Source organism: Geotrypetes seraphini, chromosome 3 (genome assembly GCF_902459505.1).
Source record: "Geotrypetes seraphini chromosome 3, aGeoSer1.1, whole genome shotgun sequence".
Lineage (NCBI taxonomy): Eukaryota > Metazoa > Chordata > Amphibia > Gymnophiona > Dermophiidae > Geotrypetes > Geotrypetes seraphini.
Window position 1 is genome coordinate 228,432,501 of NC_047086.1, and position 27,912 is coordinate 228,460,412.

The following is a 27,912-nucleotide window of genomic DNA, read 5'->3' on the forward strand; positions in this document are numbered from 1 at the left end:
CTAGTATGCAATACTAAACACATTATATGCAGGCACAGCACAGTTATTTACCGTAACGGGTATTATCCAGAGACAGCAGGCAGCTATTCTCAACATGTGGGCGACGTCATCCACGGAGCCCAGATGCAGACAGCTTCGCAAGCAGACTTCCTTGAAGAACTTTATAAAGTTTGCAACTGCCGCACCGCGCATGCGTGGGTGCCTTCCCGCCCGACACAGGGTGCACGTCTGCTCAGTTCAGATAGCTAGCAGAGAAGCCAACCAGGGGAGGTGGGTGGGTTGTGAGAATAGCTGCTTGCTATTCCTGGATAACACCCCCATTATGGTAAGTAACTGTGCTTTATCCCAGGACAAGCAGGCAGCCTATTCTCAATATGTGGGTGACTAGAATGGTAAGGTGGGAATGTTGGCAATTCAGGAGAATAAATTTTGTAACACTACCTGGTCAAAATGGCCATCCCGTCTGGAAAAAACATCCAGACAAAAATGAGAGGTGAAGGTATGAACTGAGGACCAAGTGGCAGCTTTACAGATTTCCTCAATAGGAGTAGATCTAAGGAAAGCTACTGATGCCACCATGGCCCTGACTTTATAGGCTACAACTCAACTCTGTAGATGCAGTCCAGCCAGAGCATAGCAGAAAGAGATGCAAGCAGCTAACCAGTTGGAGATGGTGCACTTGGAAATCGGATATCCCAACTTGTTTGGATCAAAGGAGACAAAAAGTTGAGGAGCAGATCTGTGTAGCTTAGTCCTTTGCAATTAAAAAGCCAAAGCATGCTTACAGTCCAGAGTATGAAGAGCTGTTCCTCCAGCTTACCACGTTAGGTAAGAATTTAGGATGAGTACAGAGGACCACCTTGTCATGATGGAATACTGTGAAAGGTGGTTCTGCAACTAAAGCTTGTAGCTCGCTGACCCTGCGAGCAGACATGAGAGCAATGAGAAAAATCACTTTCCAAGTGAGATATCTGAGATGAGCCGAAGACATTGGTTCAAAGGGAGGATTCATCAATTGAGCAAGAACAACACTGAGATCCCAAACCACTGGAGGAGGTTTGAGAAGTGGTTTGACATTGAAAGTCCTTTCATAAATCTGGAAACCACAGGAAGAGCAGAAACGGGTTTCCCTTCGATAGGCTGATGAAAAGCAGCAATTGCACTGAGATGGACTCAAATGGATGTGGATTTGAGGCCTGATTGAGACAAATGGAACAGGTAATCCAAAACTGAAGACAAGGAGGTAGATTGAGGCTCCTTGTGATGAATGGTGCACCAAGCAGAAAATCTAGTCCATTTCTGATTGTAGCATTGTCTAGTGGTAGGCTTCCTAGAAGCCTCTAAAATGTCCTGTACAGATTGAGAAAACTGTAGAGTGGCAATTAGGTTGAGAGGTACCAAGCTGTCAGGTTTAGAGACTGCAGGTTGGGATGAAGAAGAGACCCTTGACTGTGTAAGCAGAGAGGGAAAAACTGATAGAAGTAGTGGCTCCCTGCTGCTGAGTTGAAGTAGAAGGGAGAACTAAAGGTTGCCTGGGCCACTGAGGAGCTATCAGAATCATGGTGGCATGTTCCTGTTTGAGTTTGACAAGTGTCTTGAGAATGAGAGGGAATGGAGGGATCACATAGAGAAACTGTTTCATCCATTCCAGGAGAAAAGCATCTGCCTCCAGTCGGTGAGGGGAGTATATCCTGGAACAGAACTGAGGCAGTTTGTTGTTGTGGGGAGACGCAAAGAGATCTATCCGAGGAGTTCCCCACTGAGAAAAAATGTGATGAAGAGGCGAGGAATTGAGTGTCCATTCATGAGGTTATAGAAGACGACTCAATTTGTCTGCCAGACAGTTCTTCTCTTCTTAAATGTAGACAGCTTTCAGGAAGGTGTTGTGAAGGAAGACTATCTGGTCGTGAAGAAGATGCTGAAAAGCTTTGAGAGCATTGAAGATTGCTCTGAGTTCCAACAGATTGATGCGACACTGTCGATCCGTGCTGGACCAATGGCCTTGAGTACAGAGACCATTGAGATGAGCCCCCCAAGCGTAGGTTGAAGAATCTGTCGGGAGGACCTTCTGATGAGGGGATGTTTGAAACAGTAAACCTCTGGAGAGATTGGAAGAGAGCATCCATCATTGTAGAGACTGTCTCAACGAAGGAGTCACTCTGATATGTTGTGAGAGTGGATCGAAAGCCTGAGCCCACTGAGATGCCAGGGTCCACTGAGGTATTGTGAGGTGAAGTCTGGTAAAAGGAGTCACGTGAATCGTAGAAGCCGTATGACCTAGAAGAACCATCATGTGTCTTGCTGAAATCGAAGTCACTTTGTAACAAAGAGGGAAGACACTTTTGTAACAGAAAGGGAAGACACTTTTGTAACAGAGAGGGAAGACACTTTTGTAACAGAGCTGAAGAAGAGCATCCTGACATTGACGAGGAAGGAATGCTCTGAGTTGTACAGTATCCAAGACAGCTCCGATGAACTGTAGAGTTTGAGAGGGCTGTAGCTGGGATTTGGGAAAGTTGATTTCGAGCCCCAAATTTTGGAGAAACCAAATAGTCCATTGGGTCGCTACAATAACTCCTTGAGATGTTGAATCTTTGATGAGCCAGTCGTCCAGGTACGGGAACACATGTAGACCAGGGGTCTCAAAGTCCCTCCTTGAGGGACGGAATCCAGTGGGGTTTTCAGAATTTCCCCAATAAATATGCATGAGATCTCTGTGCATGCACTGCTTTCAATGCATATTCATTGGGGAAATCCTGAAAACCCGAATGGATTCCGGCTCTCAAGGAAGGACTTTGAGACCCCTGCTGTAGACCATGGTTCTGCAGAGCTGCTGATACTACAACTAGGCACTTGGTGAAGACTCTTGGAGTTGATGCCAGGCCGAAGGGTAGCACTCTGTATTGGAAATGCAGATTTCCCACCCAAAATCTGAGGAACTGTCAAGAGGCTGGATGAATGGGAATGTGAGTAAGCCTCTTTGAGATCTAGAGAACATAACCAATCGTTTTGAACTAGAAGGGGATATAAGGATGCCAAAGACAACATTCAGAATTTTTCTTTGACTAAAAATTTGTTGAGCGCTCTGAGATCCAAGATAGGGCACAGATCACACGTCTTCTTTGGAACTAGGAAGTAACCGGAATAAAACCCCCTACTCTGCTGTTCCAAGAGAACTTCCTCGATGGCATGGAGACGAAGCAGAGCTTGAGCTTCCTGAAGAAGGGTGGTGTGCGATGAATTGGAAGGATACTCTCTTGGAGGAAGATCTGGTGGAATCTGGAGGAAACAAAGAGAGTATCCTTCCTTGAGGATAAACAGCACCCAGGGGTCTGATGTAATGATCTCCCAGCAGTGGTAAACATGATGGAGACGACCTCCAATTGGAAGGGGAGAGGACATAGGCAGAACGATGGAGGTTATGCTCTGTATCAGATGGCCAAAAAGATTGAGAGGCCTTAGGCGCAGCAGGAGTCTGAGGTTTTTGCTGCCTTTGCTGCTGCTTTTGTGGTTGTTTCATAGGAGGCGCTCGAGCTGCTCTCTGTGGAAGAGGCCTGAAGCCTTTAGAGGTAGAAGGCTTAGTTCGAAATGATGGAAGCAAATGATTTCTCATGTTCAGACAAACGTTTAGTAGCTGTCTCGATGGAGTCATCAAACAATTTATTGCCCTGACAAGGGATGTTGGCCAGACGATCTTGAAGATTGGGGTCCATGTCTACAGTGCGGAGCCAGGCAAGCCAGCGCATTGCCACTGAGAAGGTAGTGACCCTTGAGGAAAGTTCAAATGCATCATAGGAAGATTGAAGGAGATGCATGCGGAGTTGAGCCAGAGTGGTAGTCACATGCTGAAACTCTGGAAGACAATGTTGAGGAATATATTTGCAAAATTCAGGCAGGATGTCAACCAAATGCTTGAAATAAATGAAAACAAAATTGTAATTCAAAATTCTAGTTGCCATAAGAGAATTTTGATACAAAATGATGACCAAACTTGTCCATGGTCCTGCCCTCTCTTCCAGGAGGTACAGTGGCATAAATTTTGGCAAGATTGGTCCTTTTCAGAGAAGACTCCATGAGAAGGGACTGATGGGATAACTGAGATTTCTCGAAGCCCTTGCAGTGAACCATCCTGTAACGAGCTTCCAGCTGTCCTGGTACAGCAGGAATGGAATAAGGTGTTTTATGATTCCGCTTGAAAGTTTGAGAAAGAAGTCTATTGATGGGCAATTTAAGAGACTACACAGGAGGACGAGGCATACCCATTTCCTCTAAATACTCCGTAGAGTATTTGGAATCAGAGTCAAAAGTAATATTGAGGTTCTTACTCATTTGACGTAAGAACAAAGAAAAAGATATCTGCTCCGAGGAAGGGTACTTGAGGCGCCTCACAAGGCAGAGAACGAAGGTGAAGCTTCTCTGGAGTACCAAAACCTGAGGTCTGAATATGCAGGTATAGATGACTCACTGAGAGAATGGAGAGAATCCCTCACAGGAGGAGAAGCATAGATGTAAGTTTCTGGAGGTGGTGTCCTCGACTTCGGAGATGGAGGCCTCGAAGAGTGTCAAGGCCTGGAGAAACAAGGCCTGTCTCAAGAAGAGGACCTGTACCTCAGATGCCTCAACTGATGTGGAGAACTGTGCCTCGAACCAGGCAGGTCCCGCTGAAAGAACATCGAGGAGTCTTCGCCCTACACCTCGGAAAGGGCAACGCCTTATGCGAGGAAGGAGGGCTGGAGATTGAGACACCAAAAAGGTCTGAGCTCCTTGTGTCGAGGTATCTTGAGGCACTGACAAGGACTCGCCTCCTTGAGTAGCGTGCTTATACTCCAGATGAGACACTCGCAAAGATTTGCCTCCTTGCATAATGTGTAGAATCCTCTTGAGTCACTCCCAAGGACTCGACTCCTTGTATAGAGTGGGTAGATTCAGCTCGAGGCACTGCCAAGGACTCGACTCCTTGTGATACTGCTAAGTGTTCAGACTGGACTGCAGGAAGCAGAGTCAAGGTAGGAGTATGTTTGGCAAGCATATTACCAAACTCCTGAGCCATAATGGTCTGGATCATAGCCTGCAAATGCGACACCGAGACTTGAGGATCTGGTACATTTGGCGTGGCTATAGTTTCTGAGGAGACATGCTTCTTGGGCAGCTTGATAAAAGCTGGTACCCGACCTGAGGGAGGCAGCGAGGAAAGTGGTTCCTCAGGAGAAGACTTAGCAGATTTACCCGAGGACAAACAAGGAGGGTTTGATTAAGGTCGAGGTAGAAGGCGGAACCCCTGTGAGAAGCTTGACCGGAATCGAGGTCGAGGTTGAGACCGGGGTAAGTGGATCCATACCGAAGAGTTTCTCCACCTGAACTCAAAGATGTTTGATGGCTTGAGGTTGAAGGGTAGCACAGCGGGCACACGACTCCGGAGGATGGTCAGGTCCCAAACACTGAACACACTACCTATGTGGGTCAGTGAGGGAGATCGCGCTGGCAACAGCTACACTTCTTGAAGCCTGTGACCGGCCGGGACGTAAACGGAAAAATAGCCTCAGCGAGATCGAAGCCTGCAGACTGAGGCCGCGAGGCAGGCCCCGCCGTGACTAAACTAAACTAAACTTTAAGTTTATATACTGCATCATCTCCATGGATGTGGAGCTCGGCACGGTTTACAAGAACTTAAAATATAGGAAGAGACGGAAAAAAAAGGTTTACATGAACTTATATATAGAAGAGAAGAGTAAGGGGGGATAGAATTACATTTTAGTGAAAAGCCAGATTTTCAGCTACTTGCGGAATAATTGGAGGGAGCCTAGGTTCCGCAGCAGGGTAGTAAGGTCATTCCAAAGACCTGTGATTCTGAGGACACAAAGGAAAATTAAAATTAAGCTTTTTTTTTTTTTTTTTAAATGAAAACAGTCAAAGAAACACAGCGACCCTGTAAGAAAATACACGAGCCGCAGTGAGAGAAGGCACGAAGTAGAACTGAGTCTAGCGCAGAGCGTCGAAATAGAACTTCTTAGCTCTGTGGAAAACTGAGAACTGAGAAGACGCGCGCCCTGCGTCGGGTGGGAAAGCACTCGCGCATGCATGGTGCGGACATCGCAAACTTTCTAAAATTCTTCAAGCAAGTCTGTTTGCTAAGCTGTCTGCATCCGGGCTCCGTGGATGACGTCACCCACATGTTGAGAATAGCTGTCTGCTTGTCCTGGGATAATTTCTCTTTCCCTAGAAGGCTCACAATCTAAGTATTTTTGTACCCGAGGTAATGGAGGGTTAAGTGACTTGCCCAAGGTCATAGGGACTGCAGTGGGAACTGAACAAAGATCCCCAGTCCACTGCATTAACCATTAAGCTACATCTCTACCCAGACAGGCAAAAGGAGGTTAATTCTATCAGAGGGTGTCTTCTGCAGGTCCTGCTTATGGTACCTATTTTAAGGCTATTCTATATAGAAAAAAGAGAGCACACACATACATCTAGGCCAGGGGTAGGCAATTCCGGCCCTCAAGAGCTGGAGCCAGGTTAGGTTTTCAGGATATCCACAATGAATATGTATGAGATGGATTTGCATGCACTGCCTCCTTGAGATGCAAATCTCATGCATATTTATTGTGGATATCCTGAAAACCTGAGCTGGCTCCGGTTCTCGAGGACCGGAATTGCCTACCCCTGCTATAGGCTAAGGCTGCCAACTGGATCCTGATTTGTAGGACAAGGTTGATCCAGTCCTGGGTTTACCCTAGTGCATGCTGGGACTTGTAGTTTTGCTTTTCTTGGTGAATGCAATGGGGGAGTAAGAACTACAAGTCCCTTCATGCAATGTGGTAAACCTAGGCCTGGATCAACCCTGTCCTGTGACTCTGGATCTAGTTGGCTGCCTTAATCTAGGCATGACCACTTACATCAGTTCTATAGCTGGTGTAAATGCCCTCACCGTGATGTATGCACAAACAAACAAATTACAGTATTCTATAATTTATCTGCAATACATATGTGCTCTGCCCAAATTCCATCCTTGCAAACAACTATCAGCAAAGCACACGAAATCAAAGCATGGCATGTAATTTACCATTAGTCTTTATTCTACAAGAGGTCATGTATGTGAAGTAGCCATTTGTGCATCTAAATAACTACAAAATCACCTTTTACATGCTTTCGCTTTTGAATCTGCACTGCAAAGGAGCCTACCCAGCTTGCTTAGTTGTCCACACAACTGCTTTTTCCAGTTGTCATCCATATGGTACCTTAGAATGTTTTTTTTTGGGACCCCTGAGGAAGGAGTGTTTCTTTGAAACATGGACTGTGTCCGGTCCCGGTTTAACAACCTTCTTGGACCATATTTTGGCTATAAACTGTTTCATGTTCATTTTTATTTTTATGTTTGTTGATTAAAGACTTGGCATCTTGTACACCAGGGGTGCCCACACTTTCTTGGCTTGCGAGCTACTTTTAAAATGACCAAGTCAAAATGATCTACCAAAAATAAAATTTTAAAAAACACAAAGCACACTGCACGCAGAGAAAATGTTAATTATCATTTGTATTTGAGGGTTTTATCAGAGGTCAAGGCAGATGACTTTAAAATATGCAATGTCTCCTCAGTAACAACTATACAAAAATAGACAAATATACCCCCTCTCCTTTTACTAAACCGCGATACCGGTTTTTAGCGCAGGAAGCTGCACTGAATGCCCTGCGCTGCTCTCGATGCTCATAGGCTCCCTGCACTAAAAACCGCTATTGCAGTTTAGTAAAAGGGGGCCATAGTGCAAAATATAGACAGCGGATATAAATTCTCAAAATGAACACATTTTGATCACTAAATTGAAAATAAAATCATTTTTCCTACCTTTTTGTCTGGTGATTTCATGAGTCTCTGGTTGCACTTCCTTCTTCTGTAAAGCAAATATTTCTTTCTTTCTGCCTTTCTTTCTCTCTCCCCTTACCCCCCAAGCCATCGTGCCGATTTCTCCACTTCCCCGATTCTTTCCCTACCCCCAAGCCTGCAACGCGATTTCTCCCTGCTGCTTCCCCGAGCCAGGCCTGGTGTATACAAGCGCCGGGCCCACATGACTTCACTTCCGACGTCAATTCTAACATCGGGGAAGAAGTTCCAGGCCAGCCAGGCAGTGATTGGCTGGCCCAGAACTTCCTCTCCGACATCAGAATTGACGTCGGAGGTGAAGTTTTGTAAGTCCGGCGCTTGTACGTGCCAGGCCTGGCTTGGGGAAGCAGCAGGGAGAAAAAGATTGCAAAGGCAACGTGATCAACTCACGTTGCCTTTGCGATATACTGGTCAATCGCGATCGACCATTTGGGCACCCCTGATGTACATCATTCCTGCAGTTTTTTTCCTTTTGTTCATTGTTTGACATATCACTGCAGTTCCGTTGGATGTTTGCTTGTGTTTTTCTTACTGTCACATACACATATGGCAGTGGATTTGTATGTATGATGCTTGCTGACATGTGGCCTTGGTTCTAACCAACTGCTTCCATCCAGAGGCACACAACTAGGAGAATAGCCTTACTGGATCAGACCAATAGTCTATTTAGCCCAGTAGTCCGTCCTCATGGTGGTCAATCCAGGTCACTAGTACCTGGCAAAACCCCAAAAAGTAGCAACATTCCGTGTTACCAGCCCCAATAGCCCATCCTCACAGTGGCCAATCCAGGTTACTACTACCTGGCAAAACCCCAAAGAGTAGCAACATTCCATGCTACTGATCCAGGGTAAGCAGTGGCTTCCCCCATGTCTATCTCAATAACAGACTATGGACTTTTCTTCCTGGAAATTGTCCAAATCTTTCTTAAAACCTGCTACGCTATCTGTTCTTTTCACAAACCCTGGCAACGTATTCCAGAGCTTAACTATTCTTAACTTATTTCCTCCTATTGGTTTTAAAAGTATATCTCTGTAACTTCATCGAGTGTCCCCTAATCTTTGTAATTTTTGACAGAGTAAGAAATCAATACACTTGTACCTGTTCTATACTACTCAGGATTTTGTATTGACTTCAATCATATCTCCCCCTCAGCCATCTTTTTTCTAAGATACAAATGTAAGACATAGCATGGCTGATATGGAGGTGGGTATGGGGAGAAGAAAGAGAAGACTCCACCAACAGAGAACACAGCAGCAGAAGAACACATATGCCTGGTGGGAAGAAAAGGTGAGGAAAAGGGCAACGGTAGAGTGTGACCAAATTTCAATTTCTGTTTTAGCACAGACCCAACCCCCAAACCAGGTGTGGCCATGGCATTTTTGGCTGAAACTAAAATGCTCTATCCCCCAAACCCCCTATGACCATTCTCCACCCACCACCATCTATAGTTCCTCCTCGGGCCTACCTTAAGAAGTCCTAGTGGTCTAGTGGCCTCTTTGGGTTAGAATGAACCTCATATGCTACTGCATGTGGCAGCTACGCAGTCAAAACAGCTGCCATGACTTCCTAAAGTAGCCTCATAAGACTGCTTCAGCAAGTCGCAAGAGCCATATTGAGATTGGAACTGGCACAGACAGGGGCAATCTCCAGTTTCTCCTGCCTATGCTGGTACCAATCTCAAAATGGCTGCCATGACCCAAGACTGCGATGGGAAGTCACGGCAGCCATTTTGAATGTGCAGCAAACATGGATAGGAGTGGGTGGAAATTGTTCCTGTCCCAAAGAGGCCACTTGGCTACCATAGCTTCTTAAGGTAGGCCCAGGGGGATCCGTTCTTTGCCATGAGGAAAGAGAGCCCATCTTCTGCAGGAGAGTGAGGGTGAGACAATTTCAGATTCAGTTTCAGTCAAAACCAGAACCTCCCGTTTGTCATACTCTACAATGTAGAAGGTATGGAAAACATGAGAAGAGATCTAGTGAAGCTTGGGGAAATGTGTAAAGTTTGGTAGCTTAGATTTAATGCTTTAAAAATACAGTCATCTATTTGGACTGCAAAGAATCTCCCCCCTCAAAAAAAAAAAAAAAAAATTAACCAACAATCCACAGCAAGGAAGTGTTATGAAAGACCTGAAGGGCCCTTGGGAAAATTGGAGAATTGCGGCCTTGTGGGATATAAGGGAGAAATGGTGAGCTTCTGTGAGTCATATGAACAGAGATTTTTAGGTTTTACTGAGCCTGAAATCAATGAGCCTTGAAGGATATGAACTATAAAGAGATGTGTAACTAATTGAATGCTCCAGCCTAGAGGCCTTCAATATTTGACTTAAAAGAAACTATGTAGAGCAGGGGTGCCCAATAGGTCAATCGTGATCGCGGGCTCAGTGATAGACTCACTTTGTCTTGGCGATCTACCAGGCTGATCAGCCTTCCTCTCCCCGACGTCAATTCTGCCATCGGAGAGGAAGTTCCAATCGTTGCCTGGCTGGCCCGGAACTTCCTCTCTGACGGCAGAATTGACGTTGGGGAGGGGAATGCTGGTCGGCCCGACGCAGAGAAGCAGGGAGAGCTTGGGGCGGCAGCAGCTTTGGAGCCTGTTACCTGATGGTGGCGGCGGCTTGGGGGCCTGTTCCCCGATGGCAGTGGCAGTGGCTTGGGGGAGGGCAGGGAGAAAGAAGGAAAGAAGGGAAACAGAAAGAAAGAAAGGGGGCATGAAGAGAGAAAAAAAAGAAAGGGAAGCAGGGTGAAAGAAAGGGCAGGGAGAGGAAGAAAAAGTTGGGGGACGGAATAAAGTCTGGAGGAGAGGAAGCATACAGGCTGAAAGAAGGGAAGAAAGATTGGATGCCCAGTTAGAAGAAGAAAGTGCAACCAGAAATTACCAGACAACATGAAATTACCAGACAACATGAAATTACCAGACAACAAAAGTAGGAAAAATGATTTTATTTTAAATTTAGTGATTAAAATGTATCCATTTTGAGAATTTATATCTGCTGTCTATATTTTGCACTATGGCCCCATTTTACTAAACCGCAATAGCAGTTTTTAGCGCAGGGAGCCTATGAGCGTCGAGAGTAGCACTGGGCATTCAGCGCAGCTCCCTGTGCTAAAAACTGCTATTGTGGTTTAATAAAAAGGGAGGGGGCTATATTTGTCTATTTTTGTATGGTTGTTACTGAGGTGACAGTGCATAGAGTCATCTTCCTTGACCTCTTTGGAAAAACCCCGGACTATAAATGATAATTAACATTTTCTCTGCGTACAGTGTGCTTTTTAAAAATGTTATTGTTGGTAGATCATTTTGACTTGGTCATTTTAAAAGTAGCTCGCAAGCCCAAAAAGTGTGGGCACCCCTGATGTAGAGTGTCTGAACTCTAGCCAGTGAAGGAAAAGTAGGGGCCTAACACATATATCTTGTAAATGTAATGGGCAAGTCCTGAGAAAGGGAAGCTGTACTGCTTGCTAATTCATTTAACATGCCAAAGAATTCTTATGTAATCTGAAAATTGCTAACCTTGGAGGGAACGATCTGTAACTACTGAAGTGAAGTACTACACAGGACCTTGAGAGTAGACATGAAAGAAGGAATAAGGAAGAAATGTATGTGTAGTCTAGCCAAAGAAGATGTTCTGTGAATGTGTGAGAAAGGAAAGGAGTATATTGTTCAAAATCTTTGCTGCCATGCTGATCATTGCTAACAGAATAAGCCCGAGCTGAGAAGGAGTTAGAACAGGGGTCCCCAAAGTCCCTCCTTGAGGGCCGAATCCAGTCGAGTTTTCAGGATTTCCCCAAAGAATATGCAATGAAAGCAGTGCATGCACATAGATCTCATGCATATTCATTGGGGAAATCCTGAAAACCCGACTGGATTCGGCCCTCAAGGAGGGACTTTGGGGACCCCTAGGTTAGAAGCTTGTCTAGCAAGATTGCTATGTTTGCAGTTGTATGAGAGGGTGGTGGATGCCTGGAATGCGCTCTCTCGAGTGGTGGTGGAGAGGAAAATGGTGACAGAGTTCAAAAAAGCGTGGGATAAACACAGAGGATCTAGAATCAGAAAATAGTAGTAAATATTGAAGAATTAAGGCCAGTACTGGGCAGACTTGCACTGTCTGTGTCTGTATATAGCGTTTGGTTGAGGATGGGCTGGGGAGGGCTTCAAAGGCTGGGATGGTGTAGATGGGCTGGAGTGAGCTTTGACGGACTTCAGTAGTTGGAACCTAAGCACAGTACTGGGCAGAGCTTTGGATTCTTGCCCAGAAATAGCTAAGAAGAAAAAAAATTTAAACTGAATCAAGTTGGGCAGACTGAATGGACCATTCGGGTCTTTATCTGTCATCATCTACTATGTTATAGTTTCTCCCAAGACAACTCTGGCTAAATACTAATAAGTTTAACCTTTGTTTATTTCCTCAGACACACCTTGGGCTCTGAAATTTAAGATCCAATATAAGAGCAAGGCATCCCCAAGGTTTTACCAGTCATCAGAATCAGTACAGTATAGGGGGTCAAATACTTCTGTGCACAAAATGAAAATGGGACCTAGGGGTGATCATAACTGATGATCTTAAAGTAGACAAAATAGATAGATAATGCAATACCAAAAGCTAGAAGGATGCTCAGAGAAATGCCAGCAAGAAAAAGGATACAATTCTGCCTCTCTGTATAGTCTCGTGACATTTAAATTCTGTATGCAGTCCTGGAGACCATATCAACAGGATGGGCCAATTTAGAGGGCAACTACTAAAATAGTCTATGGTCTTTATTCTAAAGCACAGGTGTCAAAGTCGGTCCTCGAGGGCCACAATCCAGTTGGGTTTTCAGGATTTCCCCAATGAATATGCATGAGATCTATTAGCATACAATGAAATCAGTGCATGCACATAGATCTCATGCATATTCACTGGGGAAATCCTGAAAACCCGATTGGATTGCGGCCCTCGAGGACTGACTTTGACACCCCTGTTCTAAAGCATACTGAGACAGACAAAGATTTCAAACCATAAACTGCTTTCTTCCAAAGCAGAATACACACATTGAGGCGATGATCTGCAAGCACTTGTACAGGTGAAAAACACGGGGCAGACCAATAGTACCAGGAAAGTTGCATTTTATTAATCAAAACCAGACATGGCCACGTTTCACTTTTTGGCTGTGTCAGGGGTAGATCCTAGCAGGGGATAAATACAAAGAAGCAAAGTTTTCATACACTCAATTCAGGCACCATTTAGATACTTGTCCTACGACTACTACTATTTAACACTTCTATACCGCTGAAGGATGTTCGCAGTGCTGTACTTTTTGACATTAAATGGACAGTCCCTGCTCAGAAGAGCTTACAATCTAATTTGGACAAGCAGACACGACAGAGGGGTTGGAGATGCAGAACCCAAGGAGGAGAGCTAGGCGTTGAAAGCAGTCTCAAAGAGGTGAGCTTTTAACTTGGACTTGAACACTGCCAGAGACAGAGCCTGCCGTAGGGATTCAGGCAGCTTGTTCCAGGCATACGGTACAGCAAGACAGAAAGGACGGAGTCTGGAGTTGGCAGAGGAAGAGAAGGGCACAGATAGGAGGGACTTACCTCTTGAGTGGAGTTCGCGGGGGAGCACATAAGGGGAAAGAAGTGAAGAGAGAATGAGAGGCAGCGACTGCATTTGTAGGACAGTAAGAGGAGTTTGAATTGTATTCGGAAATGGATGGGAAGCCAATGAAGTGACTTTAGGAGGGGTAACAGGAGTATAGTAGCTTTCATGGAATATGAGTCATGCAGCCAAATTCTGGACAGATTGGAGGGGAGAAAGATGGCAACTGTGACCTGAGAGTAGCGAGCTGAAGTAATCTAAGCGTGAGGTGATGAGGGCATGGATAAGAGTTTTGGTAGTGTGCTCAGAGAGGAAGAAGCAGCAAGTTTTAGTAATATGTTGGATCTGGGCAGAGAAGGAGAGACAGGAGTCAAAGATGACCCCAAAATTGAGAGCAGACAGGGAGGATGAGAATGTTGTTCACAGAGACAGAGAACAGGGGAAGCGGAGAGGTGGGTTTAGCCATATTCAGTTTTAGATTGTGGCGAGACATCCAGGCAGAAATGTCCGACAGACAGACAGGCTGAGACTTGGGTCTGGGTTGCAGTAGAGATGACTCCCAGATCTGCCTCTCTGCACTGGAGATCAGCATATAGTTGATAATGGAAACTATGGGAGGAGATCAGCGCTCCAAGTGAGCAGGTTTAGATTGAGAAAAGGAGTGGTCCCAGGACAGAGCCTTGAAGTACACCAATTGATAGCAGGCTGTGGAGGAAGAACTACCATTGTTTACGCTGAAGGTGCAATGGGAGAGATAGGGATGTGAGAGATTTTTGCAGATGATACCAAGATTTGTAACAGAGTAGACACCGAGGAGGGAGTGGAAAACATGAAAAAGGATCTGCAAACGTTAGAAGAATGGTCTAATATCTGGCAACTAAAATTCAATGCAAAGAAGTGCAGAGTAATGCATTTGGGGATTAAAAATCAGAAGGAGCCATATGTGCTAGGAGGTGAGAGGCTGATATGCACGGATGGGGAGAAGGACCTTGGGGTCATAGTGTCTGAAGATCTAAAAGGTGAAGAAACAGTGTGACAAGGCGGTGGCTGTTGCCAGAAGGATGCTAGGCTGTATAGAGAGAGGCGTGACCAGTAGAAGAAAGAAGGTGTTGATGCCCCTGTACAAGTTATTGGCAAGGCCCCACTTGGAGTATTGTATTCAATTTTGGAGACTTTATCTGGCATAGGACATAAAAAGACTTGAAACGGTCCAGAGGAAGGCGATGAAAATGGTAGGAGGTTTGTGCCAGAAGATGTATGAGGAGAGACTAGAAGCCCTGAATATGTATACCTTAGAGGAAAGGAGGGACAGGGGAGATATGATTCAGATGTTCAAATACTTCAAAGGTATTAACGTAGAACAAAATCTATTCCAGAGAAAGGAACATGATAAAACCACAGGGCATAATTTGAGGTTGAGGGGTGATAGATTCAAGAGTAATGTTAGGAAATTCTTCTTTATGGAGAGGGTGGTTGATACGTGGAATGCGCTTGTCAGTACTATACCCTAGTCAGTGGTATAGAAAAAGGGGGTGGGGGTTGGACCATCCCGGATGCTCTTGGTGGAGCACCAGTACCTCTCCGGCCCCCCCAAGTCACACTCGTTCCCTTCCTCCCCCTGCCCCCGGTACTTCTTTAAATCTTCACCATCACAAGCAACTTCTCAGGCCTGCTGCTCGCGCCGGTCTGGCTCCCCCCTGAAATCATTTAACTTGGTTGCGGGGCCAGGAACCGATGTCAAGAGGGAAAGCCAACGCTGGCGCGAGCAGCAGGCCAAAGAAGCTGCTCATGTTGATGAAGATTTAAAGAGATAGAGGGGGGAAGGGAGTACGCAAGTGTGGCATGGGGAGATGGGGAAGAAGCAGAAAGAAGGTCATGGGGGGCACCACCGCCCCAGGCGCCTCCTCCCCTCGCTACACCACTGACTAGAGTCACTTGATCAAAAAGCCAAATCCGGGCCTTCTTCCTAACACTCAAATAATTTAGCAGGTCTCAATTTTTATATAATGAGCACTTTTCCCCCCCTTACTCGCATAAGTACATACCATTGTCTTAAGTTCTCCCATGCTCCTTCCTCCTGTGGTCTTCAAACTTAAACCAAGCAGAAAAGGAGTTCAATTCACCACGGAGACCCTTTCCCACTTCAGGCTTGGGAAGCTTATGGCAGCAGAGATCAGTCAGTTCTTAACACAACTGAATGGAATTAAATGATACTCCTATTTCAAAAGCCCAAACTCCCAGCAGCCAGCAACTTCAGGATGAGTGGACAGAATCCTAAACTAAGGACATTGTCAAAACTCTGCTCTGTGTTCACTTCACACAGTGAGCAGCATAGAAAGCACAAACCTTAAAACACACAGATACACGGATACAAACCTGCACACATGTTTTCGTACCCGACATATCTCATATGCATTATGTAGATTTAGAAGGCCATATGTATACCAAAACATGCACACCTACAGATCCCATTGATGCCCTGTGTCTGCTAGATACCTTCCAAGGAGATAGGACAGCAGCTCTGTATTACGGCGCTCCAAAATGGCAAGGTAGAGCTTCAGTGGGTCATTTTCATAGGACAGCTTGCAACTCAGCTCCGTCAGGCTCTTGAGCACTTGACGCAAGTGGAACAGAATCTCTGCTGTTGCAGTAATCCTGGGAATGGGAGGGGAAATAATTTGGATTTAAACAACAACAACAAAAAAAAAATCAAGGTGAACTCACTATTTTTCAACCACATGTGTGCCTTCTACACAAAGCCTCAGATGATAAGGTGTAAGGAGATTAAAAAAAAAACAACCACCCCTTAGATGAAAATCTGATGAATTTATTAGAATATTACATTAAACAAAGTAACTGAAGATAAATGGTACTCCACAGAGACCACTGATCTTGACTGCAATGTTGTGGCTTTAGGCTTTCACACAACACTCCCTGTGCTTTTGGCACCATGCTGAAAAGGCAAACCCCTTACCACATCTCCAGTTGGGTCAGAGAGGTGTCGACAGGGGCTCCAATGTGCTGCAGCTGCTGCTGCCTTGCCCAATCTCCCAACTCCTCCTGCAGGAAGTTCAAGAGTGTCTCGCACCGTCCTAGCAACTCCTTCAATGCATCCACAATTTTCTGCAGGTCAATTAAAGAGCTGGTTAGATGGTGCCTGAGCCAGACCAAGAAGGAATCAAACAAAAACCCATCTCTGAAGGAAAACAGGCAAGGTGTCTCAGTGGCATACCTACTGTAATATCAGCATACAGAAACCCTCAGATCTGCCTTCTTCCAACCCCACACACCTCCCAATTTTCCCCATAGGATTTACTGATGCCTCTGTCAGCCTATAACAGCCTGCCTGCAGGGAAATAATTTCTACCTCAGAAGACTGGAAAGACAAATCCACTACTAGAAATCTTCTGGCTTTCAGTCAAAGGGACTCTGACCAAAGACTTCAACCCCCATAAATCCACACGGTACTTCAGGGGGAGATTATATGCAGCCGGCTCCCTGATACCCAAAGGTTTGTTACACAGGGGCCCCACAGCTTGTGCTCAAGACTCTGATAAATCAGCAGGCAAGCAAGCTCCCAAGGGAACGGACTTTGAGCTTTTGATAGATCACAAGCAGGCTGGCTCCACAGCTACTCTAAGATTTGGCCTGCAAGCAGCAGTCTGTCCTCATGGGTCCGCATCTTTTCCCTGGTGGAGTAGCCCCAAGAAGGAGACCTTTGGGCACCATAGCCATGCAGAAAATGGTGGACAAGAATACCCCAAAATAATAAAATGAAGCAGAGCAGATCAGAACGCACCTTCTCAGTTTGCATGCAGCAGGAAAAACTGAAGAGGGAGCTAATATCCGATGATGAATGGGAGGAGCTAAAAGATATGAATAACGCCCTTCTGCAAAGTTTGCAAGTAGATGAGAATAGCTTCAGTTCAGAATTCTATGTCTTTGTAACAGAAATGTCAATATTAAAGAGCTTAACCACACAAGTTACTGTCCTATCTTTATGCAATTCAGTACTGAATACTGCACTTATTTGCATGGAGGGGCATAATTAAAACATATGTCTAAGTCCGATTTGGGCGTATGGCTCTAGACACCCAAAGTCGGCAGTGGGAAAATGCCCATTTTTTAAAAAATACGTCTAGAATATTTTTTAAATCAAAAATCGTCTATCTGGACAGCCAGACTATTGTTTGTCCAGACCATCAGGATGTCTATCTTTATACCATATTTTCGACCAAAATTTCATCCAAGTCCCAAATGCCCAGAACAAGACCATTTGGACGTGGGAGGGGCCAATCTTGTAATGGACTGGCCACCCAGGCATGGCAACAAAGCAGTGGGGCACTTTACAGGGCACTGCTGTGAACTTCATAAAAAAAGGGTGCCAGATAAACATCTCACCAGAACTCCCTTATAGGTTATGATGAGCCCCCCAAAACCCACTATACCCACCTTTCTATAATCCCAATAGCCCTTACGGCTGCAGGTGCCACCTATATGGCAGTAGTTTGTAGGGGCTTTGTTGGGCACACATGTTCCATCATAAATGTAGTGTTTAGAGTGTCTTATGGGCCTGGGTCCTCCTCTCTAAGGTTCACTAGACCACCCCCCAGGCTATTTATGACAACTCTACTAGGTTTTCCTATACCAGGTGCTGATGTTCTGGAGATAGGTTATGTACTTTTAATTTTGATCTTGGGAGGGGAGGAGGGGGGTCAGTGAACATTAGAGCAGTGTGTGGGGGTATTTGTCTCTGCAGTGGTTATCTGGTCACTTTCGATACCTTTTTGGCACTTATACCTGTTTTTTATATCGTATAACTCATAACGTTTAAGTTTTCGCCAGAATGTCTAGTAAAATGTTCGATTATCCCTGCAGGATGACTAAGTCTAGGTTGGCCCCCATCCCGCCCACATACTGCCCTAACCACTCCTCCAGATTCACCCCTTATAGCTCTGGGCGTACAATGAAAATGTCACCGGCTAAATGTGCTTAAATTGGAAATTTAGTTATGGCAGCCATCAGTGTTTTATTTTGGTCACCGCTGGCTATGTCCCCAGATATTCAGTTCAAGGCCATGTTTAGAAACCCGCCCAAGTCTGCATTTGGACGACCTAAAAGACAGGTCATCCCAAGTGCCAATAATCAAACTGACTTTCTGGACATGTTGCAGGACTTTTCATGCCTCTAAATTGCCGTTGTGAGCATTAATAAGCAGCACCTTAAGGAAAATAAGGACACTGTTAGTGTTTTTAAAAAAATGAGTACCAGACCACATGATAGAAAGGCCATGTAGCATATTATATACAACTTGTGAAGTTTTGAAAGTGCCAGTTGTGATACTAACAGCTCAATATCCTTTGTCTCCCCATCCCCCCAAAGAAGCTGTCATCCTTGGCAACCATTCATCTCGACTAATGGTCGAGCCAGCCCTGCTCAGTAGTTTTCATCCACACGACCTACCATATTTTTCACTCCATAAGATGCACTTTTATCCCAAAAAATGTGGGTGGAAATAAGGGTGCGTCTTATGAAGCGAATATACCCCCCCCCCTTTTTTAATTCCGGAGGTCCAGTGCTGTATCAGCAGCAGCTTTCCACGCTCCTGCCCTTCCCTCGCTGTGCGGCTGCCTCCTCATCTCTTGTGGCAGAGCGGCGCACAAGGCAGGCACGAGCTTTTCACACTCTTGCCTGGCCCCGTGTCACCACTCCCTGAATGGCTGCTGTTAGTTCTCGCAGGACTTGTGAGACCTGACGGCAGCTATTAAGGGAGCGGCGAGGTTCCAAGCAGACGCGCAAAAAGCTTGCGCCTACCTTGTGCTCCTGCCGATACAGCACTGGACCATCAGAATTAAATAAAGATAGCGGGGGGGGGGGGGAGGAGTTGTCTGCCTAGCTGCCGGATGGGGGGGCCCTGCCTGCCTACCACTAGACCTGCCCTATCCGGGCCTACCACTAGATCACCAGAGGGGGCACATGGTACAGGGAAGGGTGGTGGGCAAGGTACACCATTTGGTTCAGAATTTTTTTCTTGTTTTTTCCTCCTTTACAGGTAGGTGCATCTTATGGTCAGTTGCGTCTTATAGAGCAAAAAATACAGTAATTTCCATTGCTCTCGAGTGATCCCTCTCAACATGATACTTTCATTTTTTCAGATTAACAGCCAGCCCTCCTGCACATCTGCCTTCGGCACTACCTTCAAATTCCCCCTATCACCGCCCTGAATAAGCAGCCCTCACACCACTGCCTCTCTCCAGTCACCTTTCGCATACAATCCAAGTTATTCAGCATGTCTTGGAGCTGTTTTTCCATTTCCTTCTGCAACTCTGAAGCTTCTGTACAGAAAGAAAACAGGCATTACAGATAGCCAGAGTCTAGTGACTTCCTGCACATCTGTATCTGGAAGTATAGGTTTATCAGTGTTTACAAGTATGTTTGGGGTCATGCACTTTCTAGTCTGAGTTAAACAATTTCACTTTTCCTCCATAAGGGTGCAAGTTCTGCAAAGTTCAGATCTTACTCACCTTGGGCCTTGAATGTTTTCAATCGGAAATCAAATATCTCCTGTGTGCTTTCCATGGAATCCACGTCCTTAACCATTGACTACAGAAGATACAGGAGGAGAGAAAACCCTCATTGTTTTCCTCTATCCCACCATATGTAACTTCTCCCCTTACTGCTAAAGACCATCTAACAAGAATTAGATCTCAACTTACACACACCATGTTTCCATTCCTCTGCCCCCAACTCTGACCACACTGCAGTTGGATAGTAGAAGTGTTTGGAACAGCTGGACTGAGTGCAGCTGTGAAAGAGGAGGCAGGAGTGCCAGAGAAGCTGTGGACACAAGCCAGTTCATAGTCCTGTGCTCAGCAACACTGCACCAATATGATTTTGCAGTACAACACCCAGTATTTCTCAGAGAAGGTGCCAGTCATCAGGGTGGCACACGTGACAGCAGAGCTATAACTAGAATCTAGGGCTATGAGTTTCCACTCACATCCACAGGTGCCCACATGTCAATATGATTGGCAGTGCCAAACACCTCAACACTCCAAGGGGTTTGTGTTTTTTGTTTTTTTTTTAAATATATTTAGCTCTCGCCTTTCCTGAGTAATTCAAAGTGAGTGATATTCAAGTATAGAAGGTATTTCCCCACCCTTGAAGAGCTTACAATCACACTTAATTAAGTCCTGTCAATATAGCCACTGTCTTGGGTTGGGGACCATGCACCACGGGCTCCTTTTCTGAATCATGAGCTCTAATCCTGGTCACTGGGTGTTACCACTCCATGTCAACTCGGAATCCCTGCCTTGAAGATCTGTGGATACTGCCCTACAACACCACCAATACGCCACCTGGGAAGCAGAAAACTTGAGCTTGAGCTGAGATTAAATCCAAGTCCTTTCGCGGGGTAAAAATACTGCAACTAAGCCAACAGGCCTACCTGTGGTGGCATTCTTGAGGACTGCCAAAGACCGAGTTCTATTTCCCCAGTATTTTTGGCACAAAGACAAGACCTCTCCCTTTGTGACAATGCATGCTGAACATTCGGTGCTATGTGGCAATGTTTGTACTTGCCTGCATTCTGTTCTTCACATCTGCTATTCGACTCATGATGTCCTGGTGCCTTCCAGTTTCCATGGCAATCTCTGGCACCTGACCCGCTTGTTCCTGTGAACAAGAGACAGTGAAAAGTCATTGATGTAAATTCCAAAATGGTGCTGGCACTGTCCGTCTCATTTATGGTCTCAAAAAGTCAGATCATGTAAGCCCGTTCTACAGAAAACTTCACTGGTTGCCGATGAAGGCAAGAGTCATCTTCAAGTTTGCCTGCCTTTGCTTCAAAACCATAACAGGCTTATCCCCAATCTACATGTCACACCACTTTGTATTTCCAAGCACCACTCGCACATGCAATGCCTACCTATTTGTCTTCCCCTCCCTGAAGGGCTGTATCTACAAATGGAATAAATGCCTAACCACCCTCATTTCAAATACACCCTCCTACCAATCCTTTAGGAAATCAATTAAAACCTATCTCTTGATAAATTTATCTGACTCCTTCCTGCCTTGTTGTAGCTCTGAAATATTTGTTGTATCCCTTATATTGTTCCGGATATACCTAACCTCTCGTGACTTACCAATGTAATTTTAAAATATTTTTTGTAACATCGTTGTCTGTGTACAGTCTCTTCCTCTGTAAACCGCTCTGAACTGCTTGTGGTATTTGCGGTATACAAAAATAAAGTTGTTATTATTATTATTATCTTGATATAGGGACACTGGATCATTTGCTATATTATTGTCCCTCGATACTCAAATTCTGGAAATCCATTTGGGGTCAAATTATTACGATACTGGAAGTTCCACTATCATCATCATATGATATAATATTATTTGGAACGATATTATTACCCAAGAAACCAATTAATACAAATCAGAATAAATTGTTCCTCATCATGAGAGGAGTAGCCATGCAGCTGATATTGAAAAATTGGAAAAGTTGGGATAACTTAAATTATAGTTTCTGGTGGGAATCCTTGTGTCAGATTTATAAATTTGAAAACATTAATTCTATACAGAGGGGACACCATAGCAAATTCAAGAAAATTTGGGGCCCGTTAACAAAATATTGGAAGTTATAAATTATTAATACAATTTCCCTTTGATTCATGAAAAATTGTTATACACATCCAGGAGGGGATGGGGGGAGGGTTTTAATAGCTATATATTATTTGTTGGAATAGAGTGCAGTATGTTATATTATTTGATTGTTCATCTGTTTGCACTATGTATTCGATTTAAAAATGAATAAAGAATTAATTTAAAAAAAAAAAAAAAATGGTGCTTTTGTCAAGGATTTCTCTGGTGGGAAAGAAGGAACATGAAGTATTTATTCTCCAACACACCCTCCCCCCCCCACAGAAAATGTCTCAGCACTCCAATAAAAAAGGTCTTTGGTGATAAAAACTCCTCCATGCCCAGTCACCCACACCAAGGGCCAATCAGGCAAGCTCCAAATTCTCAAAGCTCTTGTTCCACTGACAAAATCCTAGTTTCCTGTACAGTTTGCATTGGCCTTTTCCTGATGGGGGATCAGGATGCCAATACAAAAGTAAAATTTAAAACAAACAAAATGGAAAATATATTTCTTCACTCAACGTGCAATTAAACTCTGGAATTTGTTGTCAGAGAATGTGGTGAAAGCAGTTAGCTTAGCAAGATTTTAAAAAAAGGCTTGGCTAATTCCCGAAAAGTCCATAAGCCATTATGAAGATGGACTTGGGGAAACTCTACTGCTTATTCCTAGGATACGCAGCATAAAATCTGTTTTACTCTTTTGGGATCTTGCCAGGTACCTGTGACTTGACTGGCCACTGTTGGCAACAGGGCTTGATGGACCTTTGATCTGTTCCAATAAGGCACTTCTTATGTTTTTATATTAAGTTCTTAATAGTGGGCACCTTTGGAGGGGGGGGTGAGGGGTTATTGCAGGTATTTTTTTGGGGGGGGATAAACTCCAGTGGTTCTCCACGGAGATCTCGAAACTCGTAAAACAGAATAAAAGAGCATTTGTATCCTACAAACAATCACAATGACTGGAAGCTAAAGAAACCTATCTGGTGAAATCTAGAACTGTTAAAACAGCAGTCAGAAATGCCAAACGCCGGATGGAAGAAAATTTAGCTAAGAATATTAAAAAAAGGAGATAAATCCTTTTTCAGATATGTTAGTGATAGAAAAAGGAACACAGACAGGATAGTGCACCTAAGGAAACCTGACGGTAACTATGTAGAATCGGACTCCGATAAAGCCAAACTACTCAATGAATACTTCTGCTCTTTACCTGTGAGGAGGAGCTGGGATCCGGTCCACAGCTGCAGACAAGGGAGAGCTCAGAAGACCCATTCCGGAATTTTGAATTTACCGCCAGCAGCGTCTACCAAGAGCTATCAAGGCTCAATGTGAACAAAGCCATGGGACCAGATAAACTGCACCCCCAGAGTGCTCAGGGAACTAAGAGATGTCCTGCTGGAGCCCTTAGCCGCGCTCTTCAATCTTTCCCTAAGCACAGGAAAATTCCCATTGGAATGACGTCATTCCGCTCCACAAAAAAGGGATGCAGATCAGAGATTGCAAATTACAGACCGGTAAGTATTACATTACATTACATTACATTACATTAGGGATTTCTATTCCGCCATTACCTTGCGGTTCAAGGCGGATTACAAAAGGTTAATTTAAAAAGACAGAATTACAATGATTAGCTAGAGAGGTAAGTTGTAGATCTTAAGAGCATTTAGAGGTCGTGTTGTTATTGCTGTTTCAGGAATTTCTTGAAAAGTGTGGTTTTTATTTCTTTTCTGAATGTCCTATAGTCTGGGGTGGTCATCAGAAGGTTGGAGATCTGGTTGTCCAGTCTTGCGGCTTGAGTGGCTAGGAGGCCGTCGTGTAGTTTTGTTCTTTTTACTTCTTTGATTGGGGGGGGTATGAATGGTGAGTGTGTTTTTCTGTGTCTGGTACTGGGTGCTTGGATGAGGCGATTGTTCAGGTATGATGGGCTGTCTCCGTGTAGGGTTTTAAATAATATGCAGTAAAATTTGAAATGGATTCTTTCTTGGATTGGGAGCCAGTGTGAGTTGATGAAGGCTTCAGTGATGTGGTCATGTTTTTTCAATGAGTAGATGAGTCTCAAAGCTGTATTTTGGATTGTTTGGAGTTGTCTTATCGTAGTTGCAGGACATGGAAGGAAGAGTATGTTACAGTAGTCCAATATACCTAGTATTAGGGATTGTACTATAAGTTGGAATTGTGTTCTTTCAAAGAATTTTCGGACTTGTCTCAGGTTTCTCATGATTGCGAATGATTTTTGAATTGTTTTATTTATTTGCGGTTGCATTGTGCAACATCTGTCTATGGTCATGCCTAGTAGTTTTATGGTGGTTTGGATGGGATATTTGGTTGCGTTTATGTCTAGGTTGGTTGTGGTTTGGATTTTGTCATTTTCTAGGAGGATGAATTTGGTTTTGTCTTGGTTGAGTTTAAGTTTGTGATTTTTCATCCAGGTTGTGACTGCTTCAAGTGTTTGGTGAAGTTTGTCTGTCATGGTAGGTTTAGAATGATCGTATGGGACGAGGATGGTGATGTCATCCGCATAACTATAGGAGGTTATGCCTAGATTATCCAGATGCGTTCCTAGAGAAGCAGTGTAGAGATTGAAGAGGGTAGGGGATAGTGGAGATCCTTGTGGTACGCCGCAGGGGTTTGACCAGGATTCTGACTTTTCTTTGTTTGATTTTACACTGTAGGTTCTGAGTTTTAGGAATCCTTCAAACCAGGAGTATACTTTATCTGAGATGCCTATTGCATCTAAGATCTGTAGAAGGATGTTGTGGTCTACTAGGTCGAATGCCGCCGATAGGTCCAGTTGTATGAGTAGCATTTTTTTCCCTGTACTAAGTTGTTGTCTGACGGTATCCATAAGGGAGCCTAGTAGTGTCTCTGTGCTGAAGTTTGTTCTGAAGCCTGATTGCATGGGGTGGAGTAGGTTATGGTCCTCTATGTAATTGGTGAGGAGTTTGGCTACTAGGCCTTCTATAATTTTGACATATAGCGGAATTGAGGCTATAGGTCTAAAGTTAGATGGGAGGTTTTGTGGTGCTTTTGGGTCTTTTTGGATTGGGGTGATGACAATTTCGCTGAGGTCAGCAGGGAATGTGCCTTCTGTGAGCGTGAATTGGATCCATTGTAGAGTTATGGTGCGGAATTTTACACTGGAGGTGGTAAGGAGATATGAGGGGCAATGGTTGAGGTCACAGGAGGCATGGCTGTATTTTTTGTAGAATTTGTCGAATTCTGACCATTGTATGTTAGGGAATTGAGTCCAAATTCTGTCTGCTGCGATTGCCTCTTTTCCTGTAGGGTGGATTGTGGTTGGATTTTGATGGGATGGGTTAAGGATGAGTGTGGCTCTGGTGTTGGTGATTTTGTTCTTGAAGTGTTCTGCTAAGAGGGTGGGTGATGGTGGAGGTGTGTTCGTGGTGGTAGTGTATGGTTTGGTGTCTGTTAATTCTTTCAGGATTTGGAATATTTTTTTGGAATCTTGGGTTTCCGTGCCTATGAGATTAGTGTAGTAGCTTTTCCTCTTATCTTTTAGTAGATTTTTGTATTGTTTGTTGATTTTTTTCCAGTCGGTTTTTGTTTGATCTTGGTTCTTTTTTCTCCATTTTCTTTCTAATCTTCTACACTGTCTTTTGAGTTGGAGTAATTCATTATCAAACCATTGGTCTGATTTCCTGCTGGTTCTGGTTTTGGTTTGTAGGGGTGCCAGATCATCAAGGATGTTGGTGGATACATTTTTCCAGTGGGAGATGAAGTTTTTTGGGTCGCAGTCTTGGATAGTTTCGTCTACCTTTGACCAGAAAATGGTTGGGTCGATATGTTTGCGTGAGGTATATGTAGTTTTTTTTGATTGAGGTGTGTGTTTGGTCTTGGTCCAATTGATGTTGAAGTTATAAATGTAGTGGTCTGACCATAGGGATGGGGACCATGTTCCGTTAGGAGTTTGGATTGCTGGATTGGATGGTTGGTGAGACATGAATGCAGCAATGTCCAGTTGATGACCTTTTTCATGAGTGGTTTGTGGGTTTAGGATCTGGAAGGATAAGGCATTGAGGAAGGATAGACAGTTATTTGCTGGTGTGGAGGTTGTGTCTTCTAGGTGTAGGTTTAGGTCTCCTAGGATGAGGTTATATTCAGCTGTTAGTGAGTTTTGGTAGATGAAGTTTTCAAATTCAGGTCTCACTGTGGTCCAGTTTCCTGGTGTTATGTAGCAGAGCAAGCAGTTTAGAGAGTTTTTTAGTGTTGGGTTTGTGAGTTGACACGCTAGGAAATCCATTTGTGGAGTGGATGTTTTCTCAAGTATGTTTAGAGTTAGGGAGTTCTTGAATATTATTGCTAGTCCTCCTCCTCTTTTTTTCTCTCTGCAGGTTACTGTTATTTTGTATCCTGGCGGGCATACTTCTTTTATTCTAGGGTCTGTGTCTGAGGTTAACCAGGTTTCAGTGAGGAATAGGCAGTCAAGTTTTTCTGTTTTTATCCAATTTTTTATGTTTTCTGTTTTGGGTCCTAGTGCTCTGATGTTAACATAGGCACATGTAAGGGAGGTCGTGTCAGTCTGGGGAATGTGAGTTGTTTCCGGGTATATGAGTGTTGTGGGAGATGGATGAGATTTTGTTTTCGGAAGTGTTGATCTTCTTCTCCAGGTAACAGTGATGGAGTGTTGAGTGCTGGCGTGGTGGTTCGAGTTTCTTGATGTGAGTATTCTTCTGTTGGGAAGTTGGAAGTTGGTTGTACTGGAGGATGTGGTTGTGGTGGGTAAGTTGTTTGCTGCTGCTTTCCAACTAGAAATGAGGAGGATTATCAAAAGGGTGGCTAGTGTGTGTGTATGCAGGGAGAGCTTCATTTTTGATGTCTGGTTCGGGGGGACGGAGCAGGGCTCCCACGCCGGCCCGATCTGGCTGGCTTCTGTGAAGTGGTGCGCTGGGTCGTTTTTGAATGTAATATGTCCTCCGGCTGGATTGGGGGGGCGGAGCAGGGCTCCCACGCCGGCCCGATCTGGCTGGCTCGTGTTGGTGCTGTGCGCTGGCTTTTTTAAGGTAAAATGTCCTCCTGCTGGATCGGGGGGGGCGGAGCAGGGCTCCCACGCCGGCCCGATCTGGCTGGCTCGTGTTGGTGCTGTGCGCTGGCTTTTTTATGGTAAAATGTCCTCCTACTGGATCGGGGGGGGGCGGAGCAGGGCTCCCACGCCGGCCCGATCTGGCTGGCTCGTGTTGGTACTGTGCGCTGGCTTTTTTATGGTAAAATGTCCTCCTGCTGGATCGGGGGGGGCGGAGCAGGGCTCCCACGCCGGCCCGATCTGGCTGGCTCGTGTTGGTGCTGTGCGCTGGCTTTTTTATGGTAAAATGTCCTCCTGCTGGATCGGGGGGGGCGGAGCAGGGCTCCCACGCCGGCCCGATCTGGCTGGCTCGTGTTGGTGCTGTGCGCTGGCTTTTTTATGGTAAAATGTCCTCCTGCTGGATCGGGGGGGGCGGAGCAGGGCTCCCACGCCGGCCCGATCTGGCTGGCTCGTGTTGGTGCTGTGCGCTGGCTTTTTTATGGTAAAATGTCCTCCTGCTGGATCTGGGGGGGCGGAGCAGGGCTCCCACGCCGGCCCGATCTGGCTGGCTCGTGTTGGTGCTGTGTGCTGGTTTTTTTATGGTAAAATGTCCTCCTGCTGGATCGGGGGGGGCGGAGCAGGGCTCCCACGCCGGCCCGATCTGGCTGGCTCGTGTTGGTGTTGTGCACTGGCTTTTTTATGGTAAAATGTCCTCCTGCTGGATCGGGGGGGGGGGGGCGGAAAAACAGTTGAAGAAAACAGGTAATCCTTGGCGGATTTAAACAGTGTACAGAGTCAGG

General features: G+C 45.0%; 1 protein-coding gene across 1 annotated transcript in view; it reads right to left on the reverse strand.

The window, feature by feature from the left end:
• The window catches only part of STAT2 (signal transducer and activator of transcription 2), a 162,609-nt gene that overhangs the window by 64,098 nt on the left and 70,599 nt on the right, over positions 1-27,912 (reverse strand). Inside the window, exons 5-9 of the mRNA XM_033939517.1 lie at positions 21,034-21,126; positions 19,977-20,055; positions 19,714-19,787; positions 16,427-16,575; positions 15,949-16,107 (exon numbers count right to left, since the gene is read on the reverse strand). Of these exons, the coding sequence (XP_033795408.1) occupies positions 15,949-16,107; positions 16,427-16,575; positions 19,714-19,787; positions 19,977-20,055; positions 21,034-21,126 (554 nt within the window). The remainder of the gene's footprint in view (positions 1-15,948; positions 16,108-16,426; positions 16,576-19,713; positions 19,788-19,976; positions 20,056-21,033; positions 21,127-27,912) is intronic.